At 38.6% G+C, this 16,325-nt stretch overlaps 1 protein-coding gene across 1 annotated transcript in view; it reads left to right on the forward strand.

Annotated features, from left to right (window-relative positions):
- The window catches only part of TTBK1 (tau tubulin kinase 1), a 111,390-nt gene that overhangs the window by 64,221 nt on the left and 30,844 nt on the right, over positions 1–16,325 (forward strand). The window contains exons 10-13 of the mRNA XM_063302627.1: positions 1,535–1,689; positions 3,060–3,282; positions 3,733–3,908; positions 8,028–8,586. Of these exons, the coding sequence (XP_063158697.1) occupies positions 1,535–1,689; positions 3,060–3,282; positions 3,733–3,908; positions 8,028–8,586 (1,113 nt within the window). The remainder of the gene's footprint in view (positions 1–1,534; positions 1,690–3,059; positions 3,283–3,732; positions 3,909–8,027; positions 8,587–16,325) is intronic.

Here is a 16,325-nt window from a genome sequence, read left to right on the forward strand (position 1 = left end):
ATGAAACAGTAGGTTCTGCTCATTTTTGCCTGTTTTTGTAGAGTAATACCTATGAGAACAAATTTGCCAATAAAAATTAACATGATATCTTACAGACAACTAATTAGGGTAAGGCAAGATGCCTACCCTAAATAGATCAGTTGCTAAAAATTGTAAATTGAGGCTATACAAGTAGTAGTTTAATTCCTGTTGCACTGCTTGTGGGCAATAACTTTTATGATAGGAAAGGAATGAATTGTTATTCACATGTTCAAAGAATACCTGGGCATATCAATGAGTGAAGCCCAGGTACAGCAAGTAAGCACTCTAGTCAGATTTCCCTTGACATATTCAAATATTAAATGGGACCGAGTTTATTGCTTTTTGTTGGTATCTGCAATGCTGCATCCAAAGATCCTTCAAACACTGTTCATCATATTTGTGACTCAGACCATTATTCTGCACCAGCTGCAACTTCTAGAACAAGGGCAAGAGTACCCCACATATACCAGTGAATATATAACCAGAGTGTAGAGGAATAATCAACTAATACTACTGAGATAATCCCTGCAGAAAGGAGCAAAATCACTCCAACTCACAAAGACCATCTAGAAAAGTACAATGGACAACCCTATCAAAGCCACTGAGAAATCAAGTAGCATCAGAAGAGCTGGACTCCCCCTTACTCTTCCCTCAAGACTGAAATATCCCACTTTGGGTTACACTGATTCTTTTGTTCCCCCCACTCCTCTGCAAATGGGCAGAGGATTACTATTGCTTTATGATTAGTGTATTATGTGTTTTACTGCTGTTTTTATTGTAAACCACTTTGATGCTTTGGCATGGGGTGTGGTATTTCACCACATATAACAACAACAATAACTACTACTACTACTATTCCTACTACTTACAAGCAGATCTTTCCTCTCAGTTGTATCCTGAGGTTGATTGCCTTAACCAGGGTTATTTATAATCAGTAGACAGTCCCATAATGCTGTTAACCCTTTTTTAGCTATCTGTTTTAATATATCAGATGGAAAATAAAAATGTATTGGGAAATCCTTTTAAGGAGGGGCAGTAATTTTGCAGCAAGGGAATATTATAGAAGAATTCCAGACATGTCCAGTTAAGAAAGCTAAGTTCAGGGAAATACTTTGCCTGTGCTGGAGAGCTGGAGCTGACCTACTTGACAGGTGTGCATTACTTTTACTTGGCTTTATGAGCATACTCCAAAAATAATGATGCAGTTATGAAATAAACTAAATTCTGTTTCATTCACATTCATGTTTAATCAAAATATAGTTAATATGCTTACTCTTCAGTCAAGAATATAATGATTTTCCATTTTGATTCCATTTTAATCAAAAATTAGACTTTGGGAACAATTTTTGGAAAGCTTAGAGGGTGCAACCAATGGTTTAAAGTTACATGTGGCCCTGGGGCCTCAAGTGGTGAATTCATGAAGTAAATCTCCATCTGATATAAAGTGGCTTCCTATACTCCTTTTTCTGATTGTGGATAAAAAGTTGAATCTTACTATTCTGTTTTTGTCTAGCTGATCATGACTGTGTTTGAAAACAGCATGAAGGAAAGAGGAATTACTGAGAATGAGGCCTTTGACTGGGAGAAAGCTGGTACCGATATTTTATTATCTACAAGTACATCCACCCCACCTCAGCAGAACACACGGCAGACTGCAGCCATGTTTGGGTGAGTGGCAGACAGCATGTAACCAATATCACAGAACCTCATTACAAGGCCTTTTGGTGCACTGGCAAATTCCTTTATACAAATATAAAGTCATTGTTTATTGCTACAGATGTTTCCACAATGAAGTGTGGAATACAGGTATAATGCTAATATTAATGCTATGTATGAGTTTGACCTGTTGACTATACATGATTTCTTGTGAGTTGATTGAATTGAAAGATGTCCTATTGTTTATGGATGGAGCCTTTCAGAAATCTAAAGAACTTGTATCTAGTGTATGTTTTGATTCATGGGCAATGGGTGGGGAATGCAGAAATGCAGTTGGTCTAACATGTCGCTCATCCTTTTGGAGTAGAGAGAGCTGAAGGGAGGACAAGAGAATATTACCTTCTGACCTCTTGCCCTGAGCAGGAGTAAAAAGCAGAACTCTGCTCATAGGATCAAACCCTATTTGTGTTATCATCAATGTGCTGCTTCAGATCACTCTAATTTTTAAATTTTGGGAGAGTCTCTGAGTTTGTGAATATTTCCTATGTGAGTGAATCTGCAGGCTAGGCCTGAAGACAGCTAGGAAGTAATAAACCGCCAATGTAATTTAAGGATATGTTGTGGGAGTGGAGAACACAGTTATTTAATGAGAAAATACATATCAAGGCATAACAAGACATAAAGTTCTATGAAAATTGTTGACCTTGTATTCTGGTTTCCTTGTTCCCTATTAAGGCAGCTCCCCTGAAGGATCATAAACCTCAGGCAGAATCTAAGTATTATAGATATAAGCCACATCTCAAGATTTAAGTTGAAGCAAGCAAGAGGCATCCCAGTATTTTGCCATCAAAATGAAAAATAATATACTTTATTATTCTTATATTTTCTTTTAGCAGGGCTACTCAGTGAGCTCCATCCTTCTTCCATAACTAGTACTGTCTTCAGTACATCATAATGACAGTGATTATAGTAGATTCCATATTTCTGAATTCCCTCCTGCCATAAACCATCATAATGACGAATAACAAACAGTACATTTTTTTGACTGAAGGACAAGAAATTCTGTAGTATGCTAAGTAGTTATTATGGAATCCTTATGAGAAGATTTCCAGGCTGCCAATAAGGGATATACTGTTTCCAACAGTTAAATGCAAGAGGGGTAACAAAGTTTCATCCATCTGTTGAATCAAGTGGTGTCTCAAGAGAAGATACTGATGGTGGCTAAATAACTTATTTAGAGCTGGATGCTCTGTTGCAGTGGGCTTGGTATGCATTATCCATAGTATTGACTGTGCACAGGTGGGGTCTTTGGAACTGCGAGAAATAGTAATTCTAAAGCTTTAGTGTTTTGATCTGAAGTTTGTACATTTTTTCCCTTTCAGTGTGGTTAATATCACTCCAGTTCCTGGAGATTTACTTCGTGAGAACACAGAGGATGTTTTGCAAGGAGAACACCTGAGTGACCAAGAGAATGCACCCCCAATTTTATCTGGCCGGCCAACAGAGAATAACTTAGGGCAGGCTCCAAATGTTCCCTTCAATGAAGGAGAAGTTTGGGAAGAAACAGATGTAAATCGCAACAAACTCAGGATCAGCATCAGCAAAGTAAAGCCTTTTGACCTTTTTGTGCACTAACCTCTTCATTTTCTTCCTAAGAATAGTGGCTTTGTGAGTAGACCATATACTAAGTTAAAGAGCTTTTAAATTAGGTTTTAGACGTATAAAGCATTTTTTAATGTAAACTGCCTCTGTCTTGCACTGAAATGAAGTGCTCAGCATATGCTCTGTATATCTTTACTGGGCTAAAGATATGAAGGATTTATTATAAACTGCAAGCTCTCTCTTGATGCTTAACATTAATTCTATTATACCATTTGATTATGTCTTCTTCGCCAAAATTGTACTGTCATTACTGCAGTCTCCTGGGTATAATCTGTCAAGGAATGATGGATGTGAAATCAGATGTTTAATTAGCACAGATGATAGGCTGCTCATTACATTGTATATTTTTGTGGATTTATCATATTCTCAGTGGTTTCTCTTTCTCTATCTCAGACGCAGTGTTTAGCAGAAGAAGATCAGAAAAGTGGTGTATGTCCCATCTCCCCAGTGCGAGCAGTGCCAGACTCTCCTACAACCCAAGGGCGCTCTCTGAGATATCGTCGTGTGAACAGTCCTGAGTCAGAACGCCTCTCCACTGGGGATGGAAAAGTCGATCAGCATGAGCGAAGGTTTGCCTAGGGCCAGCAAGTGGCTTTTATGCATTCTTGTTCAAGCTTTGGGCATATAACTAGAGTCAAAGTAAAGAAAGCTCAGAAGAAGCTGAAATAGCATCCCACCAGAGATCTATACTTTAATGACTTTCTGTAAACTGTTAAAACTTGGTTGTCCTCTCAGGCTTTGGGACAGGATGGTTGTGGAGTCTGTCTGGTTTTTGTTTTTTTTATGATAATCTTCAATTGGCTGTAATAATAATAAATCCTTTCTCACCCATATGGGTGGTATGTGTCTTCCTCAACCTCAGGTCCTCTACCAGAGGCCTGGGTATTTGAGGGTTCTGTGCAGTATCTTAGCTGTTCCTAGCACTGCACTCTTCTGAACAGAGAGCTCTGATGTTGTTCCTGGGATCTGTTGGAGCCACTCTTCCAGCTTGGGGTCCCCGCCCCAAATGCCCCTACCACCATTGGGACTACTTTGGCCTTCACTTTCCACATCCTCTCTAGTTCTTCCTTCAGGCCCTGGTACTTCTCCAGCTTCTCATACTCCTTCCTGATGTTGCTGTCACTTGGCACCACTATATCTATCTCCACCACTGTCTTCTGGTCCTTGTCTATTACCATGATGTCCGGTTGATTGGCCAGTACCTGCCAGTCTGTCTGTATCTGGAAGTCCCATAGGATCTTAGCCCTGTCATTCTCCACAACCTTCTGTGGAATCTCCCATCTGGACTTGGGAGGGTCTAGCTCATACACTGTGCAGATGTATATAGATGTATATATAACTGTATATACAGTTTCCTTTTTTAATTATAAGTCACCCTTACTGTGTCACTGAGTCACTGGGGAGTTGGGTGGATTTGAAATAAAACAAACAAACAAACAAGGTGCTATTATTTAAATGTGCTTAAAAAGAGCAATTATACATTCTTACAGTTTATTTTGAATCTGTATTGGCAAATTATTCTTTTTTTTTTACGCAGACCTATCAGTGCTAAGGAGTGCAGAAGGAGAGAAATTTAATTGTGTGTTTCATTACTTGAAATACATGTAGATCTCTACTGAATTTCCTTTACATTGTTATGCTCAGATTTTAAAATTATGTACCTAGTCAATGAATAGACTTGCTCATATAAAAGTCTCTGATTTAGACAGATAAATGGGCTCCATTGAAATGTATGTATGTATTATTCAGTGGGTATTATTTCACATAATTAGTTCATATCACTGAGACTTGGCTGGGTCTGGAAGGGGGAATGGCCCTTTCAGAGATAGGTCCAGCTGGATTTCAGGTGTGACATTAGCCAGAACCTCAGGGTAGGGGTGGAGGTGTGGCGATTGTAATCCAGGAATTGCTTATGGCTTTCAGGGGCCTGCACCAGAGTTTACCAGATGTGAAACCGTGTTCATTAAGTTGGGCTCTAGGGATCAGTTCGGATTGTCGCTGTTGTCCCAACTTCTCTGATGCATAACAACCTCCCTGCCAGAGCTCCTTGACTCCATCTCTGGGTTGGCAGTGGAATTCCCCAGACTTATGGTCTTGGGGGACTTCAATCTGCTTTCTCTGGAAGTGGGGTCAGGCGGTTCAGGAGTTTATGGGCACCATGACAGCCATGGGCCTATCCCAGGTCATCCAGAGCCCGACACAGGACGGTGGTCACACACTGGGTCTGGTGTTCCTGTCAGAACAGTAGCTATGTGATCTGAAATGGGGGGAGCTTTTGGTGTCCCCCTTGCCATGGTCAAATCATGCCCCAATTACCATGGGATTCTCTTGTGCCACCATCCATTGCTGAGAGGCCGGACCCATTAGTTTGGTCCACCCCCAGCGTCTGATGGACCTGGATGGGTTTCAGAGGGAGCTGGGGGTTGTTCCCACTGGTCTGCTGTACAGTTCATCTGAAACCTTGGTCACCACTTGGAATAAGAGGGTGGCTGAGGCTTTGGATCGGATTACACCTATGCAGTCTCTCCCCTCTTGTGGATCCTGTCACTACCTGTGGAGTTAAGGGAGACATGGAGTTAAGGTAGATGAAATGAGAGAAGAGACGTCCAGAGTGTCACTGGCATTCTACAGGGGATGAACTCGACTGAACATGAGTCAGAGTACTACTAAGGCCTACCTTGTGGTGATAAGGGCTTCTCTGCCCTTGTTGCGTCTGCGGATAGCCGTCTGGCAGCTCTGTTTCGGATGACACATGCCCTCTTGTGTAGAGAGGGCTTGGAGAACCCCTTGCAGGGGTGTGCGGAAGAATTTGTTCAGCATCTGTCAGACAAAGTCACTCGAATCCACTCACAGTTGGATGCTGGCCTTGTTGTAGGTCTGGGGAGATGCCTGGGGAGAAGTCTTGCCCAGTTATCTGGGAACTGTTTGAACCTGTTGGGCCTGGGGAAGTGGACAAGGTCCTCAGGACTGTGAGCTCAGCTACTTGCTCTTTAGATCCATGCCCCTCCTGGCTTGTTAAAGCAGCCTGGGAGGTGTCATGTGAGTGGGTTCTATTAGTGGTGAATTCTTCTTTGAAGGAGGGGGTTGTTCCTTTACCTCCTCAAGAAGCTTTGGTTCGCCCCCTCCTCAAGAAGCCATCAGTGGACCTCGCTATACTGGACGATTTTTGTCCAGTATCTAACCTCCCCTTTTTGGGCTATGAGGCTGTGGGGGTCTGGAGGGAGAACAACAGGCCTCAGCTGAACCCTGGCATGACTGAGTGGCTTTGGGTTTTGGGGCCCGCTGGTTCTAGGACTGTACCATCTTTGTTGCTGGATGGGATCGCACTGCCCCAAATAGACCCCAAACAGACTTCTACCTGCTCTTTGAGCAGGAGTCATGAGTCTAGGAGGACACCCAAATTTGGGAGTCCTCCTAGACTCATGACTTCTGCTCAAAGAGCAGGTAGCAGTTGTGCCTAGGAGGGCCTTTGCACAACTTTGTGTTGTGTGCCAGTTGTGCCTGTTCCTAGATTGAGGAGCCCTACTCACTCAGGACCTAGTCACCTCCTGGTTGGACTACTGTAATGCGGTCTACATGGGGCTGCCCTTGAAGAGTATCCAGAAGCTTCAGCTGGTGCAAAATGTAGCAGCATGGGCAGTTACGTTTGTTCCCAGGTCCAATTCAAGGTGCTGTTTTTGACCTGTAAAGCCCTACATGGCATGGGGCTGGGTTATCTTGAGGGACCATCTTGCCCTGAGTACATCTGCCTGTCCTACCTGATCCAGCAGACAGGACGTATTACAGGTCCTGTTGGCTAGGGAGCTATATTTGGCAGGTCCTAGACAGCAGGCCTTTTTTGCTATAGTACCTGCTTTATGGAACATCCTCTCCCCACCCCAAAGTGAGGCTGGCTCCATCCCTATTGAGTTTCCAGAAGTCCCTCAAAACATGGTTGTGCCATCAGGCCTGGGGCCCCCAGGGGACTGGTGAGATACTGAGGTGGCTCCATTGTTATTAACATCTGCTCTTCTCCTAGTATTTGTCCTTTTTTAGCTCTGTGTTTTTTACAGCTTTTAAAGCTAACAACAACAATTGTTTTGTATAATTTAATTGGTTAGCCTTGTTTTATGCAACCCAGAGTCACTTGTATGTGAGATAGGCTGCCGTATAAATTTGATGATAAACAAATGAACAAATGGAAAATAAAATAAAAATAAAATTTAAAAGCATGAAATGAAGGCATATGATATATCTTTGAGTTACATAGCCTAAAGGATATGATGGTTGTTAAAAATTGCTCCCAAGCAAGTCTTCCTGGAGGATAATTTCATGTGAGGCATTAGAATGGATAGGGTCCACTCCCTAGTGGCAATCCTCTTGCACAGGAGAGCAGGGGCATACTCTGGGAGGGGAGTGGTCAAGTAGATACACGTGGTTAAGAGCTTTTTAGAAAGTCAACAATAAATATTCTGTAGCAGAGAAACATATGGCTAGTGAGTTATACTTGAAGAAATACAGCTTTAATATTTGGTGGATCTTTTGAATTTCTAGTGGATTTGGAAGAGGGCAGATCCCAACTCAGGGGAGCTATTCTCAGAAGGTTCTCTAACTTAGATGATAAGAAATAGCTGTTCTTATTATGAATAATCCTAAATTCTTAAATTTTAAAATGAATTTGACCTGGCCTTCTTTGCTTTTATTTTCAGATCCCGAGTGGATTTGCCTTGCTCTCCTTCCCGGCTTGTATGCTCTTCCCAGCCAGCACAGATGCTGTCTATTGAGACTGGTCAGGTAGACCGACAGGCAAGTGGCAGGATGGACGTATCTGCTTCTGTGGAGCATGAAGCTCTCAGCAATGCTTTCCGATCAGTGCCCCTGGCTGAGGAGGAGGACTTTGACAGCAAAGAGTGGGTTATAATTGATAAAGAGACAGAACTGAAGGACTTCCATCCTGGTGCCGAACCAAGCACATCTGGAACAACAGATGAGGAACCTGAGGAACTAAAGCCCATTGAGGAAGGGGATGAAAGGAGGCAATTGGGCGCCGAAGCAGCAGTCAGGCCCAGAATACATGAGGGGCGAACCCGAGGTATGCAGCCTGTGGCTGAGGAGGACAGTTCCCACAGAAATGAAGTGCAGTGCCAGACAGTGTCTGAGAGTAAACATGAACAGCAACCAGGAAGCCCATCACAGTCCCCCTTATATTCAGCACCAGCTATCCGACAGCGGAGACGAGAATCTGAGCCCATTGGTCCTGAGAGACAGGTAAGATATGCAAAAGAAATGCATCTCCTTCATGTTGCCATAGTTTTCATTTTTGTGATGTCTATTTTGTTTAGTCATCACATCTGGGCATCACATCCCAATCTAGTGTATTATATAGAAGGTAAATCTGTTTTAATCTTTTATATCAGAATCTAAAGATATTGATACTAGAGCTATGGCACCAGCATCAATGATGTTTTACAGCAGCTTCCATTAGAAGTGAGTCCACGTGAATTTTTTTTGATGCAAATTAGTCCTGAGCATCAGCAGGGTGGTGGGAAACCTGTGGCCCTCTAGATGTTGCTGAACCTTTAATTTCAGCAGTTAAAGCCAATATGGCCAATTCTAAGAGGGATGCTGGAAGCTATAGTTCAGGCACAGATTGTCCACTTCTGCTATAGGATGAGGTACTGTAGACTGGGAGGATCAAATTAGACTAAATCTGTAGTCCCCAACCTGTGCCATTCCTCTTGTGCACTCCCTCATAACCTCCCGCACACTCCCTGAACTGCGCAGAGCCTCTTATGCACCCTCCCTGACCCTCCCCAACCCACGCAGCGCCTCTCGTGCATTCTCTTGCATCCTCCCCAACCTGCATGGCACCTCTCGTGCACCCCCTTGCACCCTCCCTGATTCACACAGCGCCTGTTGCGTACCTCCTCCCACCCTCCCCGACCCTCCCCCACACCCCTGTGCACCCCCTTGCTCCCTTCCCTCCTGGCAGCAGCCACTTACTTGCCTGCTAGCCTGGGACTTGCAACTTCCTGCTGGCTTCCCCACTGACTTTGGTTGGGAAGCCAGCAGGAAGTTGCCTCACCTAATGACCATGGAATTCAGTTAAAAACAGCAACCGAGACTGTTGGGATTGCCATCACGAAGCGATGTGGTCACACTTTATGACCGCATCACTTAGTGACAGAAATTCCAGTCCCAATTGCCATCATATGTCGAGAACTGCTGCAGTTCCTGAGAACACTTCTTTGGTTAGTTAAGGAAAATAACCTATGCAGAACACTTTAAGAATGCCATATAAATGCTTAATATTGTAGAAAAATATTATCTATTACACATCAGAAACAGCATCTTAAAAATTCTTAGACATACCTTCCTAATACAAGTTTAACTATTATACTTCTTCACTAGTCAATCTATTGTATTTCTTTGTATTTTTGTTTCTTTTTTCCTCAGGTATACTTTTATAGCCATTTTCCCAATACTTATTTTATTTATTCAGCAGCTAAGGTATCCCACTGGTTGGTTTGGAATGCATGTCCCATAGTTCTTATGATTTGCTTAGATTCACAGTTCTTTTTAAATAATCAGAGAACTCTGAAAAATATTTAGATGTCTTTAGTATGCTATGGGTTCACAAATACATCTTTCACCATACATAGAAGAAGGAGGGATTGGGGAAAGTAGGGAAAAATGTATTTTGACAGTGATATAAATGGAAGTAAGGCTAATCATGGATATTTTTGTGATAGATGACAAGATAAACTGGTCATAGGCATGCCTAATATTTGATGTAAGATTTTGCTAGTGTTGTTGTGCTATTTATTTGAGAATATTGGAACCAACTGAGCATGGAAGAGCCATGCATAGCAAAAGATTTGAGAGATCTTAATTTGTCCTGTTAATAATAACATTTTGTAATCTAAATAGTTTATTGTCTCTCTACTGAGCAAATTCCTTAGTGCTTTCTTCATCATAAAGGAAGACATTCAGTAAGGAAGCAAGAGGGGAAAAGTCTGGACTTATTCCTTTCCTATATTTATCCCAAACATTTAGTAAGTTCCTTCAGTAGTCTCTTTAAAATTGTTTCTTTCTGTGCTTATCAATCCAAATATATCCACACAGCCACTATGGAAGGTCTGCCCCTTCCATTAAGATGATGGAACTGTAAAGAAATATAATCCATTCTGAAATCCATGTTAGGCAACTGGCATAATAGTACACCTTTTAAAAAAAATTTTACAGGTTGTTGAATTTAATCCTTGGCTGTTTGTTAGACTATATATAATTCATTATTTATCAGTGCCAGTCATTTAATAACTAATTCTCAAAAGGAACTGGAATAATTTGAAATAGAAAGTTTAGTTGTGGTAAAATATTCATTTTGACTGCTGCAATTCTTCCTACCCAAGACAAATGTAATTTTTTCTGTCTAGAAATATCTGTCGTCATATGTTTCAAGTTGGTAAATAATTGTTTTTTAATAAATCCTTATTGTTTTTTGTCAGAAAGATTCCTAAATATTTGACCTTTTCAGCAGTAAAGCCAGTTAGCTAATACACAGATTGCTTTTCATCTTCTGTCAAATTCTATATCAACCTCTGAGTTTTCTCTTTATTGATTTGATGTCTTGACATCAAATAATATTGTTGCAGAAGTTCTATCAATGTTATTAAAGAGACCCTAGGTTGAGCAATTGTTAGTATAATATGGTCAGCAAATACTTTCAGTTTTTGTGTTCTTGCACAGCTGATTTAACTTCTGGGATTATGTTTTCTTGATGTACTTGGATTTCCAAGGGTTCTAATGCTAGTAAAAATAAGGAGGGAGAAGACATCTATTCAGTAAAGTACATTACTGTGAAATAAGAACATTCACAATAACTTTAGCTTTTTGTTCTTTATACATACTCTGTATCCATGTAAATAAATTAGCGCTTCAGCCCACTTTTTTAAGAACTGCAACCAAAAAAGACCATTCCAGATTATCAAAGGCTTTTTCAGCATCAAGAAAAATGATAGCCTATCTTTGGTCTTTCTGCTTTGTCTTATCAATAGCCTTCAAAATGTAACTGATATTATCTCTCATATACCTCTTCAGGACAAAGCCCTTCAAGTCAGGATATATTATCTCAGTTAAAAAGAAGCCATTTATCCTCTTAGCAAGAATTGCTGTAAAAGTTTATAATACACATTCAGAAATGAAACAGGTCTAAATCTTTCAGGACAAGCCAAATCCTTTCCTTCTTTATAAATCAAGGCAATTAAAGCCTCTTTCCATGATGTGCCTGAATCTTGTTCATTGTTTGATTTAAAGATTTAATCAGAATTTATTGAAAAATCTTATAATATATTGCTGAAATACCATAGGGTCATGGAGTTTTATTCATTTTTAAATTTTTAATTGCTTCTTTAGTTTTGTCTTGAGTTATAGGTTAAGAGCCTTTTTTGTTGATCAGTAAATTTTTCAGGTAATATTCCATTCAAACATTTTTCAGTTTCTGCTGGGTCAGATTGCTGTTTGCTGTGTAAATTTGAAAAATAATTGATGAAATGTTGAATAATGCCTTTTGTTGTAGAGACATATTTGGTTCCATCCCAATTAGAAGTTACCATTCTTTTATTCTGTTTCTTCTGCAATTGTAAGGCAACAATTTGTCTGGGTTATTACCTTTTTCAAAGTATTACTCTCTGGTAAGATTCAACTTTTTATAGGCTTCATTTACTCCTAGTAAATCAAGCTGATTCTGTATTGTTTTAAATTTTTTGCTCTAAATCTGAGGCTGAATTTAGTTTATGATTTGTTTCCAATTGTTTCAGATAATTCAACGAGATATCTTTCTGATTTTGCAGAACTGTCCTTCTAGTTGATGTGAGAGAGATGAACAACCCTCTCATAAATGCTTTACTAGCCTCCCATTCTGTAGTTAAAGGACTTTCAAAAATTAAATTCAGTTCCAATATGTTCATAAGAAATTCTAGTCCTGACACATAAATGAAAGAAGGCTCATCCTCTGTGAAGGAATTGTATTTCTAGATATGTCCTTAAATATTTATCTAATGTTAATCAATGCTTTTTTGTACTGTTAATACAAATCACCATAGGTCAGGCTTGATAGAGGGCAGTCTATAAATAAATATGAAAGACTACTCTGGGTTGTGGCTACCCTACAATTTGTTATACAATACCTTTAAGATAATAACCAGGTATCCCCTCCCCTCCTTTTTTTGGCTTCCTTTTTTAAAAATAAAAATATTGGTCACATTTTCCAAACATACCTTATTTTCTACTTCCATATTCTGTATTTTGATAAATTAGTCACCTTAATAAAAACCTCAGTTGGTTTAAAATTGTATCCCCCAAAAGGAAACCACATGAGAGGAATATTCAGATTTCCCAAGTACAGAAGAACATATGGAAAATATTATCTTTATTTTTAGCATAATTATATCCAAGGACTAGAAACTTGGTTTGTATGTCATGAAACCTTTGATTCTTAACAATCCATACTAGGCATTTCATTGCATTACATTCTACCTGTGGGCAATCACAGCTGTGTATTTCCTGCCTGCCTGTTGCCAAGTGAGTACAGAGCCAATGGGCAATGAAACAGCTTATTAAAGAGGTGGGCTATAGCAGAAGAATGTGGCAGCATTCAATGATATCCATATAACCCCATGACAAATATCATGCTATGACAAGTTCAAATTTGTCACAGATAAACCCAGTGGTGGTCCTCTTCTGCCTTGTACAATAAGTACATTTCAGGAGATATTAAGGCAAATTCTTGGAACTGTCTTGATATATTAGTGTTAGCTGCTTTTTAAATGGATTAAGGTCATGAAATGCTAGGTATGTTTGAATGTCTGTATCATTGTCCAAGTTCTTACAGCTGATTAGAGAGGGATCTCTCATCCATGCTTTCCTTCAGATAAATGTTGCAAGCTCATTGCCATCAACTGATCAGTAGTTGCCAGTAGTCTAGATCAGTGGTTCTCAACTTTGCGTATCTTAAATTCCACCAATAACTCAGTCAGACCAAGACAAAAACAAAAGGACCATTGTTTTGCCAGGTGTAATATATGTGTATTTGTTTACTGCTATTTTGTTACTACATTTTTTTCATTACACTAAGGTTTAAAGACACAAAAATTGTTTGCTATAATAGTAAAATAATGAGTGAGAGCTGAAGCCGTGGTTTGTCACTTTGATAGCAATCTTCTCCTAAGCCCCTCAAATACATCCAAATAATAAGAACTAGCACAAAACATTTTATTCTATTTTATTTTATTTATTAAGCCCAAAACTTTCATAAGTTACTATACTCCTAGACTCCAAAAAATGCTTTGTTGAAATGATCAATTCCCTTCACCTAGCATGCTTAACTAGATACCAGAAGGTCTGTCATTCTTTGGTATGCTATTGGTGTATAGTACAACTCATAAGATTACATATATTACAAAAATAACATAAATTATGTAATTTACATCAGTTGCATCAGGCTGAAAATGATACAAAGCACATGATTCACATCATTTGCATGATGAATCACAAGTACACTTGTCCTCCTTGTCCCATCCTATGTATACCTCTGCTCTCTGATCTCCTTTCTCTTTCCCAATTTGAGAAAGAGAGCCTTGTACTGCTGTTTGAATACACTGGTCTAAATGACTTTCAGATGCCCCTTACAACCTTTTATTCTATAAACACATATATAATATAGTAAATGACCTGAGTACTTCTGGAAATATGGAATACATTTGTTTGATACAGTGGCATAGTGTCTGAATCCCTTCACTAATTAATTTCTGAATTAATCAGGTGTAAAGCATGAGCAAGCAAAAAATGAAATTTTGTTATTAACAGTTTTTGCAAGTCTTTTATAACTTATACCCTGACCCTAATGATACTCAGAAGTAAATCTCACTGCCCATGTTTGGAAATAACAAGAAATCAGAATTCACATAGTTCTTGGCTTATTTTTTTCAATTTGCACCATGAGAGAGAGAAGACTATAAGGTTCTTGCTCACAATAAACCAAGATAAATTAGGAACTCTGGCCTATTTTTTGCTGAGATGGTAATCTTACTAAATAATCCCTATTCTATGGTAAACTTCTGTTGGATAAAAAATTAATTTGTTTAAAATTAGGAAAACTCAGTGCCTGATTACAGTACATAAATATCATTCTATCTTCAGTATAATAGGTTGTATAATAAGGTATTTCTGATATTTAACTAAGCATTCTGCCATACATTATGTTCTACAGTATTGTTTCTGACTACTTTTTGCTTAATTTGTAGGGCTATGAATTTCTAATTTCTAAAGAAACATAATATATGATCTTACCTTAGTCTGTATTAAGTTTTTTCTTAAACAGATGTATATCTGAAAGGCGAACAAAGATATGAAACATCCAGTGGTCTGAAGGTAGCCAATGTAATTATTTTGTTTGTATACCACTGAATATTCTGACTATAAGAAGAAAATAAAGGCAAGGAATTGGATGTTTAGTTTCTTCAATGTAATAGTGAGCAAAAAGTTTCATATTTGGAGCATTCTGAACTTGAAATAGCTTGTTTCAAGTTTAAAACAGTTGTTTCGAGTGTGAGATGGACTGTTTTATTCATTTTGGAAGTTTTTTTCATCTTGTCTGATGATCTTCTGTGCCGTTATCCATATTGGATGCTAGAGTCTTGGATATGCAAAAGAACTTGCCAAAATCGAGTAAAGCATACAGCAGCCATTCCTACCATATCATAAACAAATCCTTCTGTGCTTGGGCTCTAGCCCTCCATTGTTTTACAGTAGTCAGGTAAAATGGAAACATTTAGTAACTTTTATGAAGATAATAAATTTTTCTATCTACTTTGCATGGATTTCCTCTATTCTCTTGAAATATCACGAACGTGATTTTGAAATGAAGAATGTTCATGCTAAAAATAATCTTAAATCTATGTTGTATTGTGGGGCATGCTCCTGGCTTCTGTAAGAATATTAATATTTATTAATATGGCATGAGACAGTGTGTTCATACTTGCCTTAATTTAACAAGTCATTGCTTAATTCATAGGCATCTTATATAAAGATTCATTTATCTATTTCTAATTTTAAAAAATGTTTGTGAATCCTGGAATGACAGGTGCTCTGATCTTTAATAACATTTAATCATTGCTTTTTCCTAATGATGTCTACATTTATATTAAACTGTAATATGACATAATCTATAAAATACATTGAACATATCATAATAATGTATTTCTGTTCCTTAATTGTTAGTAGAAATACATTATTTAATACAGGAATAGTTGCATCTCTGTATATATCCTAGAATAGATCAGTGTATAGATTTTTAAAAGTTGTAAATGAACTGGGATAGGCCCAGGATACAGCAATTAACACAACAGAAGGCTTCTAAACATTGAAGAAATTAGGTACATTTGATTTACATAAAATACTAAAGAAAAAAAAAGGCTGAGGTGAGTAAAAGGATATGATAATTAGAGGAGCTTCAGTTTTTCCTTGTTTAACAGGCTAAGAAAGACAATTTAAAAGACCAAAAGCACAACTTCTAGGCTCAACCCAAAAGCTATCTTTAGGAATAGCACATTATTTGCAGAGAAGTTGTTAAGGAAGGCCATGATACCAGTTGGGTGATTCTTAAGTGAACACTGGAATATCTGTTCTTTTGGAAGGCAATTGGATCTAATCAGTTTATATCCATATGCAAAAGAAGAGCATATGAGTAGCTAGGATAAAATAGAGGAAATATTCTGAATGAATAAAACACAGGCATTTTAGATCTGGTCTCTGTATTTACTATAGCTTTCCTCTATAAGCTCAATTAAAGAATGGAATTTTTGTATACCTTGTTCTGAGAAATACTTAATATGATGATTTTATACTAGCTTACTTCAAGCAGTGCAGTGCCATAGTATTTATTTCTTTTTTATTATTACTTAATGTTAAGCTTAACTTCAGATTAGTCTATTGAAACAGTTTGTGTG

The sequence above is a fragment of the Candoia aspera genome, chromosome 1 (genome assembly GCF_035149785.1).
Source record: "Candoia aspera isolate rCanAsp1 chromosome 1, rCanAsp1.hap2, whole genome shotgun sequence".
In the NCBI taxonomy this organism is placed as follows: domain Eukaryota; kingdom Metazoa; phylum Chordata; class Lepidosauria; order Squamata; family Boidae; genus Candoia; species Candoia aspera.